The sequence below is a fragment of the Heloderma suspectum genome, chromosome 4 (assembly GCF_057233095.1).
Source record: "Heloderma suspectum isolate Gila_16-S chromosome 4, 16-S_ref, whole genome shotgun sequence".
Classification (NCBI taxonomy): domain Eukaryota; kingdom Metazoa; phylum Chordata; class Lepidosauria; order Squamata; family Helodermatidae; genus Heloderma; species Heloderma suspectum.
In genome coordinates, this window is record NC_139461.1 from 158,821,692 (window position 1) to 158,843,274 (window position 21,583).

At 45.4% G+C, this 21,583-nt stretch overlaps 1 protein-coding gene across 8 annotated transcripts in view; it reads right to left on the reverse strand.

The window, feature by feature from the left end:
- FCHSD1 (FCH and double SH3 domains 1) overlaps positions 1 to 21,583 on the reverse strand; it is a 38,508-nt gene that overhangs the window by 11,396 nt on the left and 5,529 nt on the right. For 4 of the 8 annotated variants that reach the window (XM_084850948.1, XM_084850945.1, XM_084850952.1 and 1 more), the window contains 6 exons: positions 5,676 to 5,749; positions 3,553 to 3,697; positions 3,244 to 3,380; positions 2,980 to 3,043; positions 2,681 to 2,809; positions 694 to 816 (listed from right to left, as the gene is read on the reverse strand). In XM_084850948.1, coding sequence (XP_084707074.1) covers positions 694 to 816; positions 2,681 to 2,809; positions 2,980 to 3,043; positions 3,244 to 3,380; positions 3,553 to 3,697; positions 5,676 to 5,749 — 672 coding nt within the window. Of the gene's footprint in view, positions 1 to 693; positions 817 to 2,680; positions 2,810 to 2,979; positions 3,044 to 3,243; positions 3,381 to 3,552; positions 3,698 to 5,675; positions 5,750 to 20,806; positions 20,891 to 21,583 lie in introns of all 8 variants that reach the window. The other 4 variants (XM_084850949.1, XM_084850946.1, XM_084850947.1 and 1 more) reach the window with 3 other exon arrangements.

A 21,583-nucleotide genomic window follows, 5' to 3' on the forward strand; every position in this document is an offset into this window, starting at 1 on the left:
GAATGTCACAGCACAATCTCTCCTTTCTCTGCATTCCATCTGCCAGCTATCCCTACCTTACAGAGCTCAGTGCTCATCTGTTACTGTCTTTTTCACCCTTTCCCCCCTGCCCCATCTCTGCTCCTCTGTACTGGGCTCCACAGTAACAGACTTTTAGTCTTCCAGCAATTCACACACTGAGAGAGTCTCTGATGAAGATGAGCCAGGCAGCATGGCTGTTTCCAACAGGGTGGAAAAACCGGTGCCAACTCCATCGGAAGCAGAAACAACGTTCCCCCATTCTCACCGATGGTAGGCCTGCAGGAGCCCACAGGTATTCCAGGAAAAGGTGGGAATGTGCCCCAAAATGGTAGGTGTTGGAAATTCCCCCAGGGGACTGTGAAGGTTCAGGGAGGGACTGCAATTGGGCCTTATGTGGTGCAGGCCTGAATTAGGTTGTCTAATTAAACTGTACCATTGTCTTTGTACTGGACTCACAGAACACCACTCCAGGATGATGAAGACCTACTTCCACCAAGTCCATCTGGGAAAGGACTGTGCTACTGGGAGATCAAACTCCACCAGGCCAAAAGGGGCAACAAGGTCCACATGAGCAAGGCCAGGGGCCCCTGGGGCCCCAAAGAGAAGCGATGCAGGGGATTCATGACCCCATCTCCCAGCTTTAAAAGAAAGAAGAAGAAACAGCCTTGTTACCTGTGCAGAGGCACCTAGAACACCCTGGAAGAGTTCCTGCGTGCCTTGGCAGACCTCTAACTCTGTCTTGGTGACCAGGGTGAGCTGGTCTCTGAGCCTTTCATAAATGTCTCCATCTTGCATCTGGAAAAGAAGCAGTCAAAGCAGGTTGCTGGTGCAAAGCAAGAAAAGGAAGGGGCAGGCTGGTTCCTCCAGTGCTGAGGCACACACTGGAGGAGAGAGTTTGTTCCACTAAGACCTGCTGTAGGCAATCATCCAAAAGGAGAAAACTCTCTACACTCCACAAGAAAAAAATAGGGATCGAGCAGGGAATAGGTCCCCTTGAGGGCAGAGATTTGCAAGGAATTTGTACAACTGGGTTCACGCTAAACCTCAGGGAACAGAGAAAGAGACACTAGTGTATTGTACAAAGCAAGCAAAGGCATCTAAGAGAGGGATGAACTACATGAGTTCCCCCCGACCTGCTTTCTAAGCAGGGACAGGCTGTGCAACGTGTTCCTATTTTACAATCTAGCTGCTCAAAAGTATCCCCCCCTCCTCCAAGGTGCTTTTCCATCAAAGGGTGGGTGGGTGGGTGGGGGATATAGAACTAGGCCATCTTTTTCTTGATATGTGGAAAAGCAGCTGGGGCGGGGGTGTGTGTGTGTGTGAATCTGAGTAGACAAATGGTGGGAAAAGAGCAAACGCCCCGCTCCCTCACACCCCTACTCCTGTTCTGAACTGCAACCTTCCACAGCTGCTTACAAAACAAACCCACCAAACCACCGGGGAGGGGAAGAAGTCGTACAGTTAAGTGTGAACATACACAGCCTTTTGTAAATAGTACAGAAACAACAGGCCTGGAGGCCTGGAGGACAGCCATATAGAAACTAATTCAATCCCAGCCTGTCTCAATAGGGGCCTACAAGGAGCAGGAGTATCTGCTACTATCTGTTCGGGGGCGGGGGGAATGCTCCGTCTCAGACCACACATTGCATTAAAGCATCCAGGGATCAACTCTAGAGCAGAACACTCTTCCTTTCCCATTAAACTGGAGCAGCTGGAGATGCTCACAGGTTCTGGTCGGCTACTGTGTGAACAGAATGCTGGACTAGATGGACTTTTGGTCTGATCCAGCAGGGCTCTTCTTATGTTCCCAGTCACAGTGAGAGGGCTGACTCTGCTCCAACCTCTTTCTCCCACCCCAGCACCATCCGTCCGCTTACAGGTGGAGGCAAGAGACATGGTGCCACAGAGGAAGTGACCCCAGCCCTCTCCATACAGATGTTTAAAAGATGCATCTGGAGTAAAAGAGAGCCAATATCTGCCAACCCAGGAACATGACTGGAGCTTCCCCAGTACCTCACCACATCCCCATGTACCGTTGAAAGGGTACAACTAGGACATCTGGTGGAATGGTTTAGCTCTTCAGGACAGCCTCTCGCAGAATGTAGAGAGACTGAACAGGAACCAGATCACTGCTGCAGTCTTCCCTTTCCTTCAAAACACCATCCCATCAGAAATGTTGCATCACCTCTGCCTGGGAGACCAAGCAGGAAAGCTGTATTTTGGGCAAGTCAGCTACGACAGCACTGCCTGAAGGTCTCCTACTCCACGGAATGACGGAATTCTCACTTGCTGTCCTTTTATGACTGGATTTCCTTCCAGAAACCCCTGCATGGCGCCATCTTTCTTTCAGCCTTTCTTTCAAATCCATCCTTGCAGCCCACCCTTTCCATAAAGCTTTTGGATTTACTCCTTAGTCCTCATCCTTACAGATACGTAGCCTGCTTTCATGCACATTCTTCCCCATTTCTCTTGCTCTCTTCTTGTCAAAACAGAGTGCTAAAAGTTTTCAGGCACAGATGTATCTTGTTGCTTAGGTTACTATAAACTGCCACATACATTGACGGTGCTGTCAAAGAAGAATGTCATGTTCACAAAGTTGTTCTCAGTACAGTCTGGAATAAGAGCAGGATCGCGTGCCGTTTAAGGGGAGAGTTCCTACCTTGATAACAGTTGGTAACGCCACATGGTAGTAGTGCCCCACGTGGGCACTGGCGGCTGCCAGAGTCAAGAGGTACTCATTTCGTGCCACCACCAGCTGCTGTGAATTCTCTGCCAGCTGCACAGAGAACTGCAATGAGAGGAACACACAGCCATGCTGCCCACATTCTAGAAGTCCCTAATCAGCTCCACCGCCCACACCCGGAAGCTCCCTGCCAGACCATTCCTCCACATGCTTGCGCCTCAGGCCTCTGTAACCCACGTATGCTTCCAAACTGGCTGGCAGGATGGGCCTCTGACCTTGGCACTGAGCTTCTGCAAGCTGGCCTTGGTATGGAAAATGCCGTGATCACTCTTCCTGAGCCTGTGGGGGAAAGGGTGGACATCAGTTCCCATGGACCTCCTGGCTGCAAGCCATGGAGAGACCTCAGCACTGGGAAGTCCTCCCTAAGCCCCCAGGAAACAGTGGACTTGCGAGAACAGCAGGACACAGCCCTCAGGCCCATGGGGGCCCTCCAACACTTGCAGTCTTGAACTCCCCTGCTGATAGCACTAGAGGCTCACCTGGCATCCACATCAGCTGCCTTCTCCATGGCTACTTCATTGGCCCGCTGTGTGTGTGTGTAGTGTTTCTTGGTTTTGCTGACTTCCTTCACTGTCTCCAGCAACTCAGCCTGCAAATTCAGTAGCTGTTCCGTGCCCTGGGAGGGTAGGGGGTCAAGCAGTCAGCCCAGAGACATCACCAGCTGCTGCAGCTCAATATCCAGGAATTCTTTCAAAGCATTTACCTCTATCCAGACTTAAACAAGGTTTCCCAGTCCCAAGAAGGGCTGTCACCAGAACCCTCCTGACCCTGTCCCACCCAAGGGGTACCTTCTTGAACAAGTGCTCTTTGGATAGCCGAGCTGTTTTAGCTGCCTCGGTGCTCACGTTGCGATAATTGTCTGAGGCAGCAACCCTGGACTGGCCAGAGGAGATGGTGCTGTCAATCACGCTCTTCCAGACTGCAAAGATGCTTCTGCAGAAATATCAGAGGAAACCAAGATATCACCAGCTCCCATTGGTCCCTGCTGCCATTTCCATGCAGTATCAGGACACTGTCCTCCAGGAACCCCAGGGCTTCCATTTCCTGCCAGTCATTGCACTATGTAGCACACTCTGTGCAGTACAGCCTGGCTGGCTGGCTGGCTGTTCTTGGATATTTGCAGATTCACACTTAGTCCCCAATAACTTAGACCCTGTAACTCTTTAGATTCTGCTATGTGCACAGTGATGCCTCTCTGAAGCAATAAAACCACTTCCTCAGTTCTCACCCTAACCGTCCTTGTCCAGAATACCCCGTCTGGGCTCAGCGATTGTGCTTTATCAAACTACCCCTTTTCTGTATTGCGTCAACCCTTCTGTCTTAAGACCATCCCTCAGGGCACCCGGAACTTGCTAGTGCTATTTCGGCTCAATTCCAAGAAGCCACAACTGAAGGCTGCAGGGGACATAAAACACAAGGCAATGGCTTCTACAGAGAACCAGGTCTTGTCTCAAGGTCTAGTTTCAGCCAGACTGTGCCTCTCCTTCCTTGTTCCTCATAACCTTCTGATCTCTTCTCAAGTGCTGTTGATTTCTGTCCCCATTGCCTGAGAAGTGCAGCTGTTGCATCAGCATCCTCCTCTTCTGGCAATACCCATCATAGGATGTAATGCACTGCATCTCTACTTTCTCCCTCTTGCCCTTGCTTTCTTTTCTTTTTTTTAATACTTTTTATTCTACTTTTATCTTTATAAATGAAAGAAAGAACATAAAGAATGGACTTCCAGTCGGAGCCATGTCACCCTGGGAGCGTTCTGCGGAGGCTATCTCAAACGCTTTTGAAAGGTTGAAAAACCTTTTCATCTTCCCCTGGAATTAAAAGGGGAAGCAAGAGCAGCATCTGGATGAAATCTTGGAAGAGTAGCTCGTTTTGCGAAGCAGCAGAAGGGCTGGATTCCAAGGTTAGTCTGTCAGAGCTTAGACACTGCTCAAAGTTGTTTTGAAACTCCTATCTAATTAGGAGAACACAGTGCTGATGAGTTCCAAATGTAGTATTTAGTGTTTATGGACTAAGGATTGCCCTTGCTTTCTTCACTTTTCAGCTAACAGCACCTCTTCTCTCCCTAACAGTCATGAGAGAGAAAGCAATCAGGGAGGCACTTGCGTCCTAAACCAAAATTCATGGACAAGTGCACGTACACTTGACAGGGATGTGCTGGTGTAGAAGACATAAAGCACAATGTCATTTCAAGAACTACCACACTTTCTGTAAAGATGTTTCCAACAACACTATAGATTAAAGAGATGGCAAGAAAGATAGAGAGGATCTTCTTTCTGTCCCAAATGCATTCAAAGAGCTGGACATCCAAAAGAAGTAAGGTCATGCTTTCCCAGGCATACACATGAGCAGAACTACAAGATTAATTAAACACAGTGCTGTTGGTATTTGGTCAGGCATATATTCTCAACAGGGCCAACCCAAAACATTTGCTGCCTGAGGTGGAGCAGCAAATGGCACCGCAAGTCAAAGTGCACAGTGCCCAAGGCAGGTCAAGTTACTTTGGCACCTGAGGCAGAAATTCCCTCAAGCGCCTCTCCCCCTCCCTAGAAGTAACAATACAACAACAACAAGAAATATCTGACAATTTGCCTCCCCAACCAGCCTAATGGTACACCAGTCCAGATTCTTGACATAGCTATGGACAGCGGTGCTTCCAGCTCGCCATCAGGCGTAGGAGACGGGCAGGAGCCCAAGTGGCTCCCTGATGCCAAGTACTGTGTGTAATGACCACTATACCCCCATCTTCTGCCCCCACCCCGCAAGAAGAAAACAAGCAGAAGTCCACATTGACCGTTTCTGCCGTCCCAGTATCTCCTCAAGCGCTCTCCTGTTTGGCCACACAGCCAGATATACCATCTCCCGGAGAGAAGCAGGGCAGCCCAGTTCCTTTCACCACAAAACCAGTCCTTACCTGGAGTCATTGGCGACACTCGAGTCACGCTGCCAGTCTTTCTTCAAGAACTGACTTGCTAGCCTCTGCAATGCCTGAAAACACACACACGGGTACTTTTTTTAAAAAACTGGCTTTTCCATCCATGCACGTCTCCAAGGCAACTCACAATGAGTAATTAGAAACATCGACCTGAATTTACACGAAGGTGGGGAAAATACTTTCTCCCTTAGTTATGACCAGATACCACCTGCTGCATCAGAGACAGTTTGGGAAGCATGGCTGAAGACCTGGCTGCAACCAGTAGACCTGGCTGCAATATGGATGGGAGACCACTGACAGCCCAAGCCGGCCACTCCAAAGCTTTCAAGGGTCCTGCTCACTGTCTGCCAGTGTTGCAGAACTCAGAGTCAGAGAGACCACGGAGTGAAGGAAAAAGCGTTTCTTTATTTAACGCGCGGGCTTAAGGCTGGAATCATTTCCAAAGAGCCAGAAGCCCCAATTTACATCAGCACATTGTTTTTATAGATATTGTGACACATAGGAAACGGCTCCTCCTCTCCCTCCCGTGTGGGGTTGCAGTCCTCAACATTTCTTCTCCTAGCACCATTGTTTATAATACAAGAAATGAGTTATAGGGTAACCATGATAAGCAGAGAACAGAAGAGAACATGATATACAATAAGCAAAGAACAGGAACATGATATGCAATTTGACTTAACCTTAGCCTTGCTGACAAGTCAGGAGATTTCCACATTTTTGTTTTGCTAAACAATAACTTGGCAGTAACATGAAGCTACTTAGTCTGACCCCCGATATGGCTGCTACATTCCCCCCTTAAATGCATAATTTCATTACAATTATAGCATTTCATTACACAAATAGACATTCTGGTTTGCGAAGCATAACACAGGACTCTTATAGCAACCCTCTTACTTAAAATCTTGTTGAGCTATTGGAGCGTAGAGGGCGGCAGCTTTACTAGCCGAGACATAAAACAGATTAAACAGCGCATAAGACAAGGAATGCAAAGGCATAACAGTATCTCTATGAACAACACTGGTAGAATTAGGATGAACAATGCCTTAAGCCAGCTAAGATCTGGAAGCCAAGGGGTTAACCAATTTAGCTAACTGTTTTGTCCCATTGTTATGTCAGCCACTATATTATGCATGCAGATTATTGATTTGAACATCTACAGCATTACTATTATTAGTCAAATTAAATGATGGAGGAGAAAAAGATAAAAAAAACCTGTTTGCAGGTATATCTCTTGGCAAACAAAAATGTTTTACTCCAGTGATGTTAGCTAAGTGAAGCCAGTAATTATCAGCGAATCGCTGGGACAGATTTCCCTCTCTAGGGCAGACCCCCCTTTTTGCACCTTATTAAGGAAACACAATGCAACACTATTAACACTACAACACGCATGTTTGATCTTCTTTGGGATCTGACCGTACACTGGGCAGCTATTCACCTGGCAAGCTGCAGTAGGGTCTAGTCCCCTGCTTCAATTTTCCTCAGTTGCAGGTCTGACTGTATGCAGGGTGGACAGTCTCCCGGTGTGTCCACAGTAAGGTCTAGCCTGAGTCTTCTTACTGCTTGTTCAGAATAATTTTTAACGGATTTTCAGCTACAGTCCACTTTCCTTTTTGCTTTTTTTTTGACTCGTGTCCAATGTATCCAGGGTTTAACTCCAGCTGCTTTTACAGCTGCGGGGGTGGAAAGTATGACAGTTTTCGGTCTTCTCTACTTGGGAGTTAAAGGGTCATTTTTTCCCTCTTTAACTCATACTTCATCATTTGGTTGGAAAGGATGAACTTCTGTGATGGGAATTGGGGGCTTATTTTCTAAGACAAAGCGACGCTGGGCTTGAAGAACTTTGCCCAGTGTTTGGACTTCTTGTTTAAGGCTAACGTTTGCTTGCTCTTGATGCCGCTCCAGTGTCAATCATGAAGTCAATGTCACGGCCCCTCTCAGTCAATGTCACGGCCCCTCTCAGTCAATGTCACGGCCCCTCTCAAGCTGTCTTCGCTCTCGCCCGTTCTGGCTCCTTTGGTTTTCTCCTTTGTGTATTTGATTCATTTTATTTGGGCATTCATGCCACCAATGTCCATCTTGTTCACACTGGGCACACTGGTTCTTTCTTAAGAATCTTCTGCCTCTGCTGGGTCTTCTTTTATTTTTTCGTCCACGTCTTCTTGGGCCTCTGGGTCGAGGGGGGTATACTGGCGATAGGTATCTAAAAGACGCTCTAAGTACGCTCTGGGGCCTCAGTGGCACCTTGCAGCACTTTATAGACACTTTGGTCATATTAACTGACTTCTTCATACTTGCTTTCATGGCTTCTAACAGCAGGGTTTGATACTGGGTGAGGCGCTCTAGCCCCGCTTGTGTTTTGGGATTCCAGCGGGGGGGGGGGGGGGTTACTTACAAGGAGACTTTATTGGGTAACTTACAGCACACAGGCGTACTTAATGGTTGGATCAGACAGCTTCTCTGAACCACGAGCTATTGGGCTAAATGGGTTTTATACCATACATGTTACCCATGAGGCAGCACAACACTAGCAAGCATTTTCAGCATAGGCTAGAAGTGTTTGGTTCTCAGGCACAGCTTCCTGTAAACAGACTTCGCTTCCCAAACAAAGTGCTTGATAAAACTTTCATTTATTAGTATGGGAACAGAAATCTCTCTCTCTTTCTTTTGCTTTCTTTTTCTTGCTGATCTGCCTGTATTGCAGATCATATTTTAAACTTTTTACATAAAACTTTCTGCTCCATGCACCAGCCTTGTCTCTTCATTTGTCTTTCTCAAGTTAAACTCACTTACTTAAACCTTTTCTGCCCTACACTAGTCCCAATGAGACACATTTGGGATAGGCTCTTCTTCTCTTTCTAGTTACATTTTCTTCATCTTAAAGAACTATTACATTATTGTGGCTACTTTACCCCAGGTAATAAGCTTCAGGCATAATCAGCTGCTTCTAATTCACCCTGGGGGCAACTATGGCCACGCTTCTTCTCTACAAATGTTCTTTCTCTTTGCCTCTTGCCTTCTCTTTCTTCTTTTTTTTCTCCCTTCTCTATCTGTCTGCCACTTTCTCTATTTCTGTCTTTTCTACTTGCCTCTGTCTTTCTCTACTTGACTTTGTCTTTTCTCCTTGTCATTCATTGGGAACCACACACTCAGTATCATTTGGAGTTGCAACTAACACTAATCTGCAAATATCACATTTATTTTATGATATCTTAGAAATCATAAAATATACACAACAAACTTTTTTGCAATTTAACACAATGAATGGAAAACACTTTTTGCATGGTAAGGCATGATGGAGCAGATCCAGCAATTAGCGGGGGAGAAAGCTCTCGGGGCTATCTATCACTAGACAAGCTAGCCAGGGATTTACAATATCACACACACACACACACACACACACACACACCTCTTTTCTTCTCTTCCCCTTAAACTTGGTACACGAAAGCAAAGTGCTGAAACTGAGGACGCTGGGGGGTGATGGGCATCGCTTTATACTTGCATTTTCAGGCAGCCATTAATCTTCTTCGGGGATACAGTGGGGTGATTTGCAGGACTTCAAAGGCAAGCTTCTCAGTTTGTTTGTATTTGTAAATCCCAAGCTCAAAACAGGACACGATGAGGTACAGGGCAGCTAAATCTTTGCTTTGGCACGGGCAACTAAAAACTCGGGTCAGCTTTCTTCGCTGGGGTCTCAAACAGGAAAACAGTCTTAATTTAAAGTTATAACATCACTGACAGCGTCAGCCAGCCAGCTACACAAATCTCACTGTTTTTTAAAACACTCTAATATCTTCTTTTCTTCTCAATCAGGTTGGGTCTCTCAGCTTACACAGTTTATTGCAGCTTCCAGGAGCATGGTAGTAGCGTGATTTTGGCTTGGCCAGGAACATGCTGTCTGGTTTCTCGGTCTCTTCAGCACACACACTCAGGCAGTCTAACACTGGACACTCAAATTAGTGAGATTTCTTCATTGCAGGGAATCCCATGGCAAAAGCTTAACGGTTACGCTCTTCAGAAATCATATAGCTGATGGTCTACAGGCTCTATGAAATTCTAGGACAGTTCAAAGCTAAACACGGCTACCTTGACAGAGATCTTCATCGTGGTCTTTCCGCTTCATTCTGCCTTGGGACAGTCTTATGGCACACTTTTCACTCGAAGAGGGGTCTAGCTTGTGCCCTGGGGCTGATTCTTCACTTTTATTCTCCATTTTGCGCCTTTAACTTCTGGGTCTTCATTTTCAGTTTCCATTTCTTAGGGATTTCATCTCAATTAGGTGAGGTGATGATGTTGCACAACTCAGAACGTTGTGGGCAATTTTCCTGCCCCCCCCCTCCCCCCGCGCGCTAGGCTAACAGCTACTTCTTTGGCCTCGCACTCCCACGCTTCGTTAAAAGCCAGGCTGTCCTGCAACATTTCTCTGATTAACAGCCTCAGATCTTGTTCTTTTTTCCTCTCAGCTCGACCTTGAGCTTTTTCTGTTTCCTCTCTCTATTCTGAATCTTTTAAAAAAAAATCTTTTTCCTTTTTTTTTAAACATACATCTCAAGGGGGTGCAAGTCTTGCTTCCCCCACCTCCCATAGCCTCCCTATTAAGATGAAGATGGACACAAAGAGGGAAGGGGATTGGTCAGCGAGTAAGGGGTCTCACTGACCGACACAAAAGGAATTTCACACCAAGCACTTTGCTACTGGCCTGGGCACCCGGACGGTCGACGGTATGCGACAGAAACCGCAGTAGCCACTCACACAATTATCAATTTTCACCACTTCATTCATATGTCCCTGCCACCCACTTTTCCACTAGAGCGAAGCAGCTTCCTCAGCGCCTTGCTGAGTACTAGTGCCTGCTCGGGGGAGTGATCAAGTCCCCCCTTCTACCCCCAATCGGGTGGGTCACCTTTTGTATACGTATCCTGACCTTACTTCCGAAGGCAGGGCCCTCTTTTTTTCTGCCCAGTGGCCTTACTCCCGAAGGCGGGGCCCTCTTTTTTATTCCATATACTTGCCTTTCTCCCGAAGGCTTCCAATGTGGGTTTCAACTCAATTGCAGCTGCAGTATGGGCAGGGCTCAAGTTCCTTCCTCCGCTTCCCAAGGTTCTCTTGCTGCTCGCTGCCGTTTGGGCGGTCCCGGCACAGGCTTTCTCCCATTCACCCGACAAAAAGGTCGGTGGCGCCAAGAAAGGGAAAAGTGCGCCGAGCTCTCCCTCCCGGTGCGGCGATCAAGAGCAGGCAACTGCCACCTCTCTGTCTCAGAGCCTGCCACATCCGAGTCACGGCACCATTTATGTTGCAGAACTCAGAGTCAGAGAGACCACGGAGTGAAGGAAAAAGAGTTTCTTTATTTAACGCGCGGGCTTAAGGCTGGAATCATTTCCAAAGAGCCAGAAGCCCCAATTTACATCAGCACATTGTTTTTATAGATATTGTGACACATAGGAAACGGCTCCTCCTCTCCCTCCCGTGTGGGGTTGCAGTCCTCAACATTTCTTCTCCTAGCACCATTGTTTATATACAAGAAATGGGTTATAGGGTAGCCATGATAAGCAGAGAACAGAAGAGAACATGATATGCAATTTGACTTAATCTTAGCCTTGCTGACAAGTCAGGAGATTTCCACATTTTTGTTTTGCTAAACAATAACTTGGCAGTAACATGAGGCTACTTAGTCTGACCCCCGATATGGCTGCTACACCAGGGTCTCTAGAAGCACAAGGACTGCCATTTCCTTGCTATTAAAACATGCAGCTGGCCATTCATGCTGTGCTTCCATGGTTTCAATGGGCCAACACAGAATCTAGAACATGGCGCAGATTTGGCTAAGAAACTCCTCTTTCCAGAGGCAAGTCCTTAGACCTCTTATTTGTGAAGAATAATATGACTAGCGTGCTTCAACTAAAACAATAGCATCCCCAAACAACAATCCCTGTGAACTAGCAGTCTGATGTACCCAAAGCAGGTTAAGCCATTTGGCTTTGTGCCCAGCTAATGCACAAAGACTTGCCCCATGCCCTCTCCTTTCCACTTCTTGGTCCCTGTCTTCCTGTTTACCTGACTAAAAGCAAAGACTGGATTTTCAATAATTCTGCAGATGCCCAAGGCTGTAACAACTGAGAAATTACTTAATTAACAGCAGTCTCTTTTCTTCCTGACAGTTACGTACCACCCAAAAGATACATACAAACATATACAAAAAAAATGTGTTCTATTTTTTTTGTACCTTCCTTATCCACAAAATGGAACATGAACTGCAAGAATTCAGTGGACTGAACAAAAACATTTAATTCTTTATATAAGTCCTGCACACATGTGTGTTCAGAACCTCAAGCAACATAAGACAACATTATCAGTGGTTAAGGTTCAGAACACTGACAATTCCTGACTAGGGACACATGAATCTGTCAAGCTTGGTATTGCTCTGTTACACATTTTTCCTACATTATGTTTGTTCTGTCCTGTTTCTACAACAGTTTGTGAATTTGTATTTCTTTAAGCCTGCATGAAAATTCATATGTATTTTGTACACATTTACCTAACTGTATGCATTTTTCCAAATCTAAGTATTTTGTAAGCCTATTTTCCCTAATCGAATGTGGTTTTGTGTGCAATTTCCCCTAACAGACACATTTTTGTGCAGATATTTTCCCCTATTGTACTCATTTTTTTGGTTTATAAACTGCATTGCAAAATTCAGGAAAGTGCAAATACTACCATATCACTGCATTCCAGTTCATGCGTAAGTTCAGGCACTGTAAGTTTTGTAAGTTCTCATTAAAATGCAAACCCAATGAATTTCTCATCCATCCCTATACCTACCGTTCTTCATGGGTAACACAGAGCCAAGTCATACCACCAGTTTTCCCACACATGGTGTTTTTGTTTTACATTGTTGCCGGGCAAACTCCATGTGAAGAGTTGCAAAGAGGCAGACATGGCATAACTGTTGACTCTACAACACGCCAGCCCTTGCATTAGCATCTTAGTCTATAGTTACCGTCTTGCAAGAGCCTCAAGCTCTTGCTCGATCAAGCCCATCTGATCTAAATGCACACTTTGCACAGTAATCAGCTGTGCTGCAGGGACTGCACTGACCCTGGAAACACTAAGGACACAGTATCGTCAATACATCAACCATTAGAGCCAAACAAAGTATTCCTATTCATTCTCTCCCCCACTGAGTTAGGTCAGAACTGTACTAGAAGACTTAGAATCATAGAATCACAGAATAGTAGAGTTGGAAGGGGCCTATAAGACCATCAAGTCCAACCCCCTGCTCAATGCAGGAATCCAAGTCAAAGCATCCCTGACAGATGGCTGTCCAACCTCATCTTGAATGCCTCCAGTGTGGGAGAGCCCACCACCTCCCTAAGTAATTGGTTCCATTGTTGTATGCTCTAACAGTCAGGAAGTTTTTCCTGATGTTCAGCCGGAATCTGGCTTCCTGTAACTTGAGCCCATATTCCAGCCACACCCCCTCAATTCAATTGGAGCTCTCAGGAGCACTGCGCGTACTCCAGCCCACTCACCACTTTGCCTTTGTCTCCTCTTCCACTGCAACTCCCCTGGACAACTCCTGTTTGCTCTCCCTGTTCGCTCGTTCTGATCGCTCTCTCTCTAGGAGCTTGCTTCCTTGTATAGCCCCTAGACCAGCTGGAGCAGCTTCCTCTGCTCAGCTAGGAGACAGGAAACAGACTGAAACTTCCTGCCCACTTGCCAGCCCCAAAAGCAGGGGAAGCCATTCAAAAGTGACCAGGGCCTTCAAAAGTGACCAGGGCCACCCACTTAATTTTGTAGTCTTAAAACAGCAGTTCAAGGTATTATACAAGAACTGACAATGCAGAAACTCACTGAAACACAGGATTGTGTGTAATAAGGTGCAGTTTTCTGACCAATAGTTCTAGTGCCAAATTCCTCTTTAAACACTGGAGAGTTCAGAATTCAGCTAGATGTGTTTGTGTGTGTGTGTGTGGGGGGGGGATTTGGCTTTGAGGAGCTGTTGGGAGGGAAATGCTGAACACATAACTTGAGTATGCTACCCAGGCAAGGCTTTCAGATCACATTCTGAACCACAACCAAGGCAAGCTTGAAATATCTCCCCAATCCAACAGATCCAACTACCTGGCATACAGGCAGGTAGGCGAACAGGAGCCTGGAAGCATCCAAGAAGCCAAGTACAAAAAAGGGCCACAGTTGTAAAAACCGATAAGAAATTGGTGAACACAGTTACACAACTGTAAATGGGTCAGGTAATACTAGTATAATGTTGTAACAATATGAAAACACACAATGAACTTAGTGGGTGTTAGTGAGCTATTTAAGATAAGATTATTGTTGGAACAATATAATTCTACATATGAAAACAATGTGAATACAATTGTAGATATACTGGAAGATAACAGAAGCATCTGTATCACAGGTATATACATATTAATATTATAGTTTGTTCAAAGGATCTTAAAGTCCATCCAAAAAGTCTTTACAGGAATCCAGTGTAATCCTGTTTCACATATGAATTGCTTCTTCAGATAAATAATAACTGTAAAGATATTAAGTTATTACGGTCTATAGTCATTCATATATATATATATATATGCACACATATGCACATACACACACAGCCCTGCTTTCAGGTAAATAATTTTTGATAAGATTATGGTAACAATTCTCAATAAGAACGTTTGTGTTTATTTGAAATAATGTTTTTGTACATGTACATATTATGATAATAACTGACAACTAATGTGAATATAAAAATAATAAATTATGTGTGTGTGTATATGCATAAGCATGTATACACATGTATGTGCATATGTGTGCATATATATATATGACTACAGATCTTAATATCTCTACAGTTATTATTTATTTGAAGAAGCAACTCATATGTGAAACAGGATTACACTGGATTCCTGTAAAGACTTTTTGGATGGACTTTAAGATCCTTCGAACAAACTATAATATTAATATGTATATACCTGTGAAACAGATGCTTTTGTTATCTTCCAATATATGTACAATTGTGTTCACATTGTTTTCATATGTAGAATTATATTGTTCCAACAACAATCGTATTTTAAATAGATCACTAACACCCACTAAGTTCACTGTGTGTTTTCATACTGTTACAACATTATACTAGTATTACCTGACCCATTTATAGCATCCAAGAAGCAACATTCTTTAATGGTGTTTTATTAGTTGTATTAAGTTCTAAAAATTACTCTTGTGCATTCCTTCAGATGCAGCCATTCTAGAGAACACAGCTAATAAGGAACAACCTTAATGCTCAAAGAAAGCTAGGAAGGGGGAGACCTAAATACACTCAGTTCTCTGGTCCACAGGGAGCAAACTTCAGAAATCTTTGTGGCCAGGGTGTTCATCAAAAGACAACTTCATGTTGGAGCCTGCCATAAGATTAAGTTCAATCTGTATTTCACTGTATGAGGAGACTGGAAAAGAGTTTCTGAACACCAGGAAAACTGGTTATGTGAAACAGTTCTCATCTATCCTCCAGTTCAGCTGCCATCAATTTCCATCCTATTTCATCAATTGCCATATCCTTCCTTCATATCCTCTGGCAACACACATACACCACATATCCCACCATATCTCCTTGCACTCCATGCTTGTCCAAGCACATAACAACTGTTCCTCTCCTGGTCAGGATGCACCACAGGAGTGATATCAGGCATAAATACAACAGATGCCTTCCCCCTAATACCATAACACCATGTGCCAGGATTCTACAATGTGTTAACAGCTATGACAACCAAAATGCAGTAATTGCTCAAGGTAGGGGTAACAGATGTAAAACTGACAAGATCTGACTTATATCTGAAAGATCCTACAGATCTACCAGCTTTCTGAAATAAGCCCAACCCCATGAGCACACCCACCGTGCAAGTGCGGAACTGGATTTGAGTGCATAATTCTAGACCTTTATAATACCTGCTTTCATGAAAGAGGGGGAGTTTCTAGCAAAGATAGGCTTGAAAGCCCTGAGGCAAGTGGGAAGATCCTTGCGTTGCAAGAGGGCTGTACACAGTTTCTAGTGTTCATCCAGTGCATGGCAAGGGACAGTTGACAGGGTAGGTAACCCTCGCAAAAGAAGGTCTACTCCTGATGCATACCAGCACACCTACTTGTGGGGAAGTACATCAACCTGTTGTTTCAAGAGACAAGCTTATAGGGACAAGACTCCCCATGATACCTGGACAGACATGTGGCAAGGAATACTGGAAGGAAGTTTATACGGCTTTGAGGGTACAGGCTTTTCTATAATAAGGCCCAGAAGTGAACTCAGAAGAGACACCATGCAGGACCAGAAATGGATTGCACCAGCTGTTTCCAGCGCATCCTGGAGAGGAAAAAACAGCCATTCTTTTATAACGCAAGATGCAGAAGCTAAAAGGAGCTCTGCTCATTTGCCTTTAATGACGAAATACATAATGTTCAAATATTGATACATTGGCCCATGCAGCTCGCTCTATTTTGTCTCCACGGGTGCTCCACGTTATGCAGAAGAACGCAAGCCCCAAACCATGGATCTATCTCAGGGCTGGTGCAATAGCATGGTGTGAATGGGTATTCCGTAGAATCGAGCAGCACAGCATTTCCAACAGGGATGAGGAACCTCCAGGCCAGGGGCCTTTTCAGGCCTGCGGGGGTTCCCCATGCAGCCCAGCAGTATCTTCCCCAGCCCTGCATCCTGGAGTGAACAGCCATCATCTCCAATCACTGTTAAGAACTTTTCTCTGTGGAGCACAGGAGGAGGGAGCTGAGGGAGGAGGCTGCTGAGTCATTCAGTCCTGCTTCCTTCTGAGCCTTGCCCTGCAGAGGCTTTCCCTGCTTACTTGTGAGTAGACATACTTCCTACTAAAAGTGAGTTGCAGTGGAATTTGGTGGGGGTGAGGGGGATGGAGTTTCTTCAGCCCTGCCCACTCTTGCCTCTGGCCCCATCCACCAGGGGGATTCAGCCCCAGAGAGCTTCTCCAACACGAAGTCTGACTCTCAGGCCAAAAATGTTCCCCCATCCCTGCTGTACAACTTCATGCTGCAGGGGATCATGATGCATATTTAAGTGCTCCCCATTACAGAAAAACTCCCTGTACACAGAAAGCTAGCATGCTGAAAAGAAGAGTTCAGCCCGGCCTACTCCCTGACAAGCCAGTTTCTATGGGCATGGAGTTACATGTTACAAAGATGTATAATTGTGTCCCAACATCCTTTTAAATTTTTTTTAAAGCAGAAGGAGTTCTGCTTTAAAAAAAGGAAGGAAGGGAGAGAGAAGGGGTCATTAACCCTTTCTTTACCAGATGTTTCTCTACTCCAGTTCTGCTCCTCAGCCCCTGCAAGGTTCCAAACATGTGTCTGCTTTAGGAAGCACTCATTGGCTTCTTCTGTCATTTAAAAAATATGAGGGGGCAAAATACTAATTTGTTGTTGTTGTTGTTCAGTCGTTCAGTCGTGTCCGACTCTTCGTGACCCCATGGACCATAGCACACCAGGCCTTCCTGTCCTGTGCTCTCTCCCGGAGTGTGCTCAAGTTCATATTCATTGCCTCGGTGATGCTATCTAGCCATCTCATCCTCTGCCGTCCCCTTCTCCGTTTGCCTTCAGTCTTTCCCAGCATCAGGGTCTTTTCCAGGGAGTTTTCTCTTCGCATTAGGTGGCCAAAATATTGGAGCTTCAGCTTCAGTATCTGTCCTTCCAATGAGCACTCAGGGTTGATTTCCTTTAGGATTGACTGATTTGACCTCCTTGCAGTCCAGGGGACTCGTAAGAGTCTTCTCCAGCACCACAGTTCGAAAGCATCAATTCTTCGGCGCTCAGCCTTCCTTATAGTCCAGCTCTCACAGCCATACATTACTACTGGGAAAACCATAGCTTTGATTAGACGAACCTTTGTCGGCAAGGTGATGTCTCTGCTTCTTACTATGCTGTCTAGGTTGGCCATAGCTTTCCTCCCAAGGAGCAAGCGTCTTTTAATTTCATGGCTACAGTCACCGTCTGCGGTGATCTTGGAGCCCAAGAAAGTAAAATCTGTCACTGCTTCCATTTCTTCCCCTTCTATATGCCAGGAAGTGATGGGGCCAGATGCCATGATCTTAGTTTTTGTAATGTTGAGTTTCAAACCAGCTTTTGCACTCTCCTTTTTCACCCTCAACAAGAGGCTCTTGAGATCCTCTCCACTTTCTGCCATTAGGGTGGTATCGTCTGCATATCGGAGGTTGTTGATAATTCTCCCAGCAATCTTAATTCCGACCTCTGATTCATCCAACCCGGCATTTCTCGTGATGTACTCTGCATATAAGTTAAATAAGCAGGATGACAATATGCAGCCTTGTCGTACTCCTTTCCCAATTTTGAACCAATCGGTTGTTCCATGTCTGGTTCTTACTGTTGCTTCTTGACCCTCGTACAGGTTTCTCAGGAGACAGGTAAGGTGGTCTGGTACTCCCATCCCTTTAAGAATTTGCCAGAGTTTGTTGTGATCCACACAATCAAAGGCTTTAGCGTAGTCAATGAAGCAGAAATAGATGTTTTTCTGGAATTCTCTTGCTTTCGCCATGATGCAGCGAATGTTGGCGATTTGATCTCTAGTTCCTCTGCCTCTTCGAAACCCAGCTTGTACTTCCGGTAGTTCTCGGTTCGCATACTGCTGAAGCCTAGCTTGTAGGATTTTGAGCATCACCTTGCTGGCATGTGAAATGAGCGCAATTGTGCGGTAGTTTGAACACTCTTTGGCGTTGCCCTTCTTTGGAATTGGAATGTAAACTGACCTTTTCCAGTCTTGCGGCCACTGTTGAGTGTTCCAGATTTGTTGGCATATTGAATGCAGCACTTTAACAGCATCATCTTTTAGGATTTTAAATAGCTCGGCTGGAATACTGTCATCTCCACTAGCTTTGTTGTTACTAATGCTTCCTAAGGCCCACTTGACTTCACTCTCTAGGATGTCCAGCTCAAGTTCAGTGACCGCACTATCATGGCTATCAGGGACATTCAGATCTTTCCTGTATAGTTCTTCTGTGTATTCTTTCCACCTCTTCTTAATCTCATCTGCTTCTGTTAGGTCCCTGCCTTCTTTGTCCTTTATCATGCCCGCCTTTGCACAAAATGTTCCCTTGAGATCTCCAATTTTCTTGAAGAGATCTCTAGTCTTTCCCATTCTGTTGTTTTCCTCGATTTCTTTGCATTGTTCATTTAAGAAGGCCTTCTTGTCTCTCCTTGCTATTCTCTGGAACTCTGCATTCAGTTGGATATATCTTCCCCTTTCTCCCTTGCTTTTCGCTTCCCTTCTTTCGTCAGCTACTTGTAAAGCCTCATCAGACAGCCACTTGGCTTTCTTGCATTTCTTTTTCTTTGGGATGGATTGAGTTGCTGCCTCCTGAACAATGTTACGGACGTCCGTCCATAGTTCCTCAGGCACTCTGTCTATCAGATCTAATCCCTGAAATCTATTCCTCACCTCCACTGTATATTCATCAGGGATATGATTTAGGTCATACCTGAACGGTTTAGTGGTTTTCCCGACGTTCTTCAATTTAAGCCGAAATTTTGCAAGAAGCAGCTCATGATCTGAGCCACAGTCAGCTCCAGGTCTTGTTTTTCCTGACTGTATGGAGCTTCTCCATCTTTGGCTGCAAAGGACATAATCAATCTGATTTCGATATTGACCATCTGGTGATGTCCATGTGTAGAGTCGTCTCTTGTGCTGTTGGAAAAGAGTGTTTGCTATGATCAGCATGTTCTCTTGGCAAAACTCTATTAGCTTTTGTCCTGCTTCATTTTGTACACCAAGGCCATGCCTGCCTGTTATCCCGGTGATTTCTTGACTTCCTACTTTAGCATTCCAATCCCCTATGATGAAGAGGACATCTTTTTTTGGTGTTAGTTCTAGAAGGTGTTGTAGGTCTTCATAGAACCGATCAACCTCAGCTTCTTCGGCATCAGTGGTTGGGGCATAGACTTGAATTACTGTGATGTTGAATGGTTTGCCTTGGATTCGTACTGAGATCATTCTATCGTTTTTAAGATTGTACCCCAGGACTGCTTTTCCCACCCTTTTGTTGACTATGAGTGCTACTCCATTTCTTCTAAGGGATTCTTGCCCACAATAGTAGATATGATGGTCACCTGAATTAAATTCGCCCATGCCTGTCCATTTTAGTTCGCTGATTCCCAAGATGTCGACGTTCAATCTTGCCATCTCATGTTTGACCACCTCCAGCTTACCTTGATTCATTGATCTGACATTCCAGGTTCCTAAACAATATTGTTCTTTACAGCATCGGATTTTCTTTTCACCACCAGACACATCCACAGCTGAGTGTCCTTTCGGCTTTGGCCCAGCCGCTTCACTCTTTCTGGCGCTACTTGGAAATACCCTCTGCTCTTCCCCAGTAGCATATTGGACACCTTCCGACCTGAGGGGCTCATCTTCCGGCGTCATCTCTTTTAGCCTTGTGATACGTTCCATGGGGTTTTCTTGGCAAGAATACTGGAGTGGGTTGCCATTTCCTTCTCCAGTGGACCACATTTTGTCAGAACTCTCTGCCATGACCTGTCCGTCTTGGGTGGCCCTGCACGGCATAGCTTATGGCTTCACTGAGTTACACAAGCCCCTTCGCCACAAGGCAGTGATCCATGAAGGGGAGGCAGTGATCCATGAAGGTATTAGTATATTTAGTATACTAAATATTCATTAGTATATGAAAATACTAATACCTGTGTTAAATGCGGAATATGTAGTTGCAGCCTCGTGGGGGAAATATTCAAACATAGGATTGCCCTGCCTGCAGCCATCCAGTCCAGGAATGGCATTAACAGTTAATAGTACTGAATGTATAAACAGGATCTAAAAGATGCATGCATCTTTGAGGCCATCTTCCATGTCTAGAACTGGACTTGGAAACTACCTTAGGTGGGGCTCTTTCAAGGCCAGTTCAATTATAACTCTGTAACACCTAAACAGATGACAACACCACTTACCAACATCAGTTAATGACTCACATGAATTAAAACTAGGAGGAACAAAAAGATGATATTGAACAAGATGGCAGCAGACTGAATGTATGAGTGATAAGATACAACAAGGGTCACTTTACCTACTCACGTGCAATCCCAGGTTGAGGCCCCAAAGGATAAGGGCCCAGGCCTCAGTGGGGACAGCCAAGAGAAGCCATCTATTTCTGCAGTGCCCAGATGTAACCAAGAGAGAATCCAAGATTAGGCAGGAGCAGTGCAACCACAGGGTAGGGTTCTGTCAGCAACACCCAACAATGTGGTGACACAAGAGGGAAAGCCAAATGGCTGCTGCAGAGGAAGCTGCAGGGCATGTGGGTTTGAACTGTCTCCTGTTCCCAGAGCCCAAGAAGAAGGCCTCTCCCAAACACACCACAAGCAAAACCAGATCCACAATGAGTGTCACTGCTTAACTAAGTGCCACTGCTTATTACAATACTTTCTAGTGTAGCTGGGCATGCCTCATTGCAAGACACTTTGCCCTACACAAGATCTAGCACAGCTGACTTTGCCTACCTTCATCACAAGGAATTTATTTCACCTCCAGGTCTGGAGAGTCTCAAGAAACAACTGCAGACCACTCTTCAGGGCCAAGAGCTCCAGGAAGAACCAGGGTGGCATCCTCTTCCCCCACCCCCATGTGCACAGCTAAAGTCTTGGGCATTAAAGGGTTATTATGTCTGACCTCAGATTCACTAGCTAGCAGCTCCAATTCTGTGGCCAAGTGCCCTCTCGGTCCCTTGCTTCAGCTGGGGGAGGGTGCTGGCATACAGTGGATGGGATAAGCCTGTAAGCCTAGCCTCTTGATACAACTTGTTACTTAGAGCCCCCAGTCATAAGAAAATGGCTGCAGCTAAAGC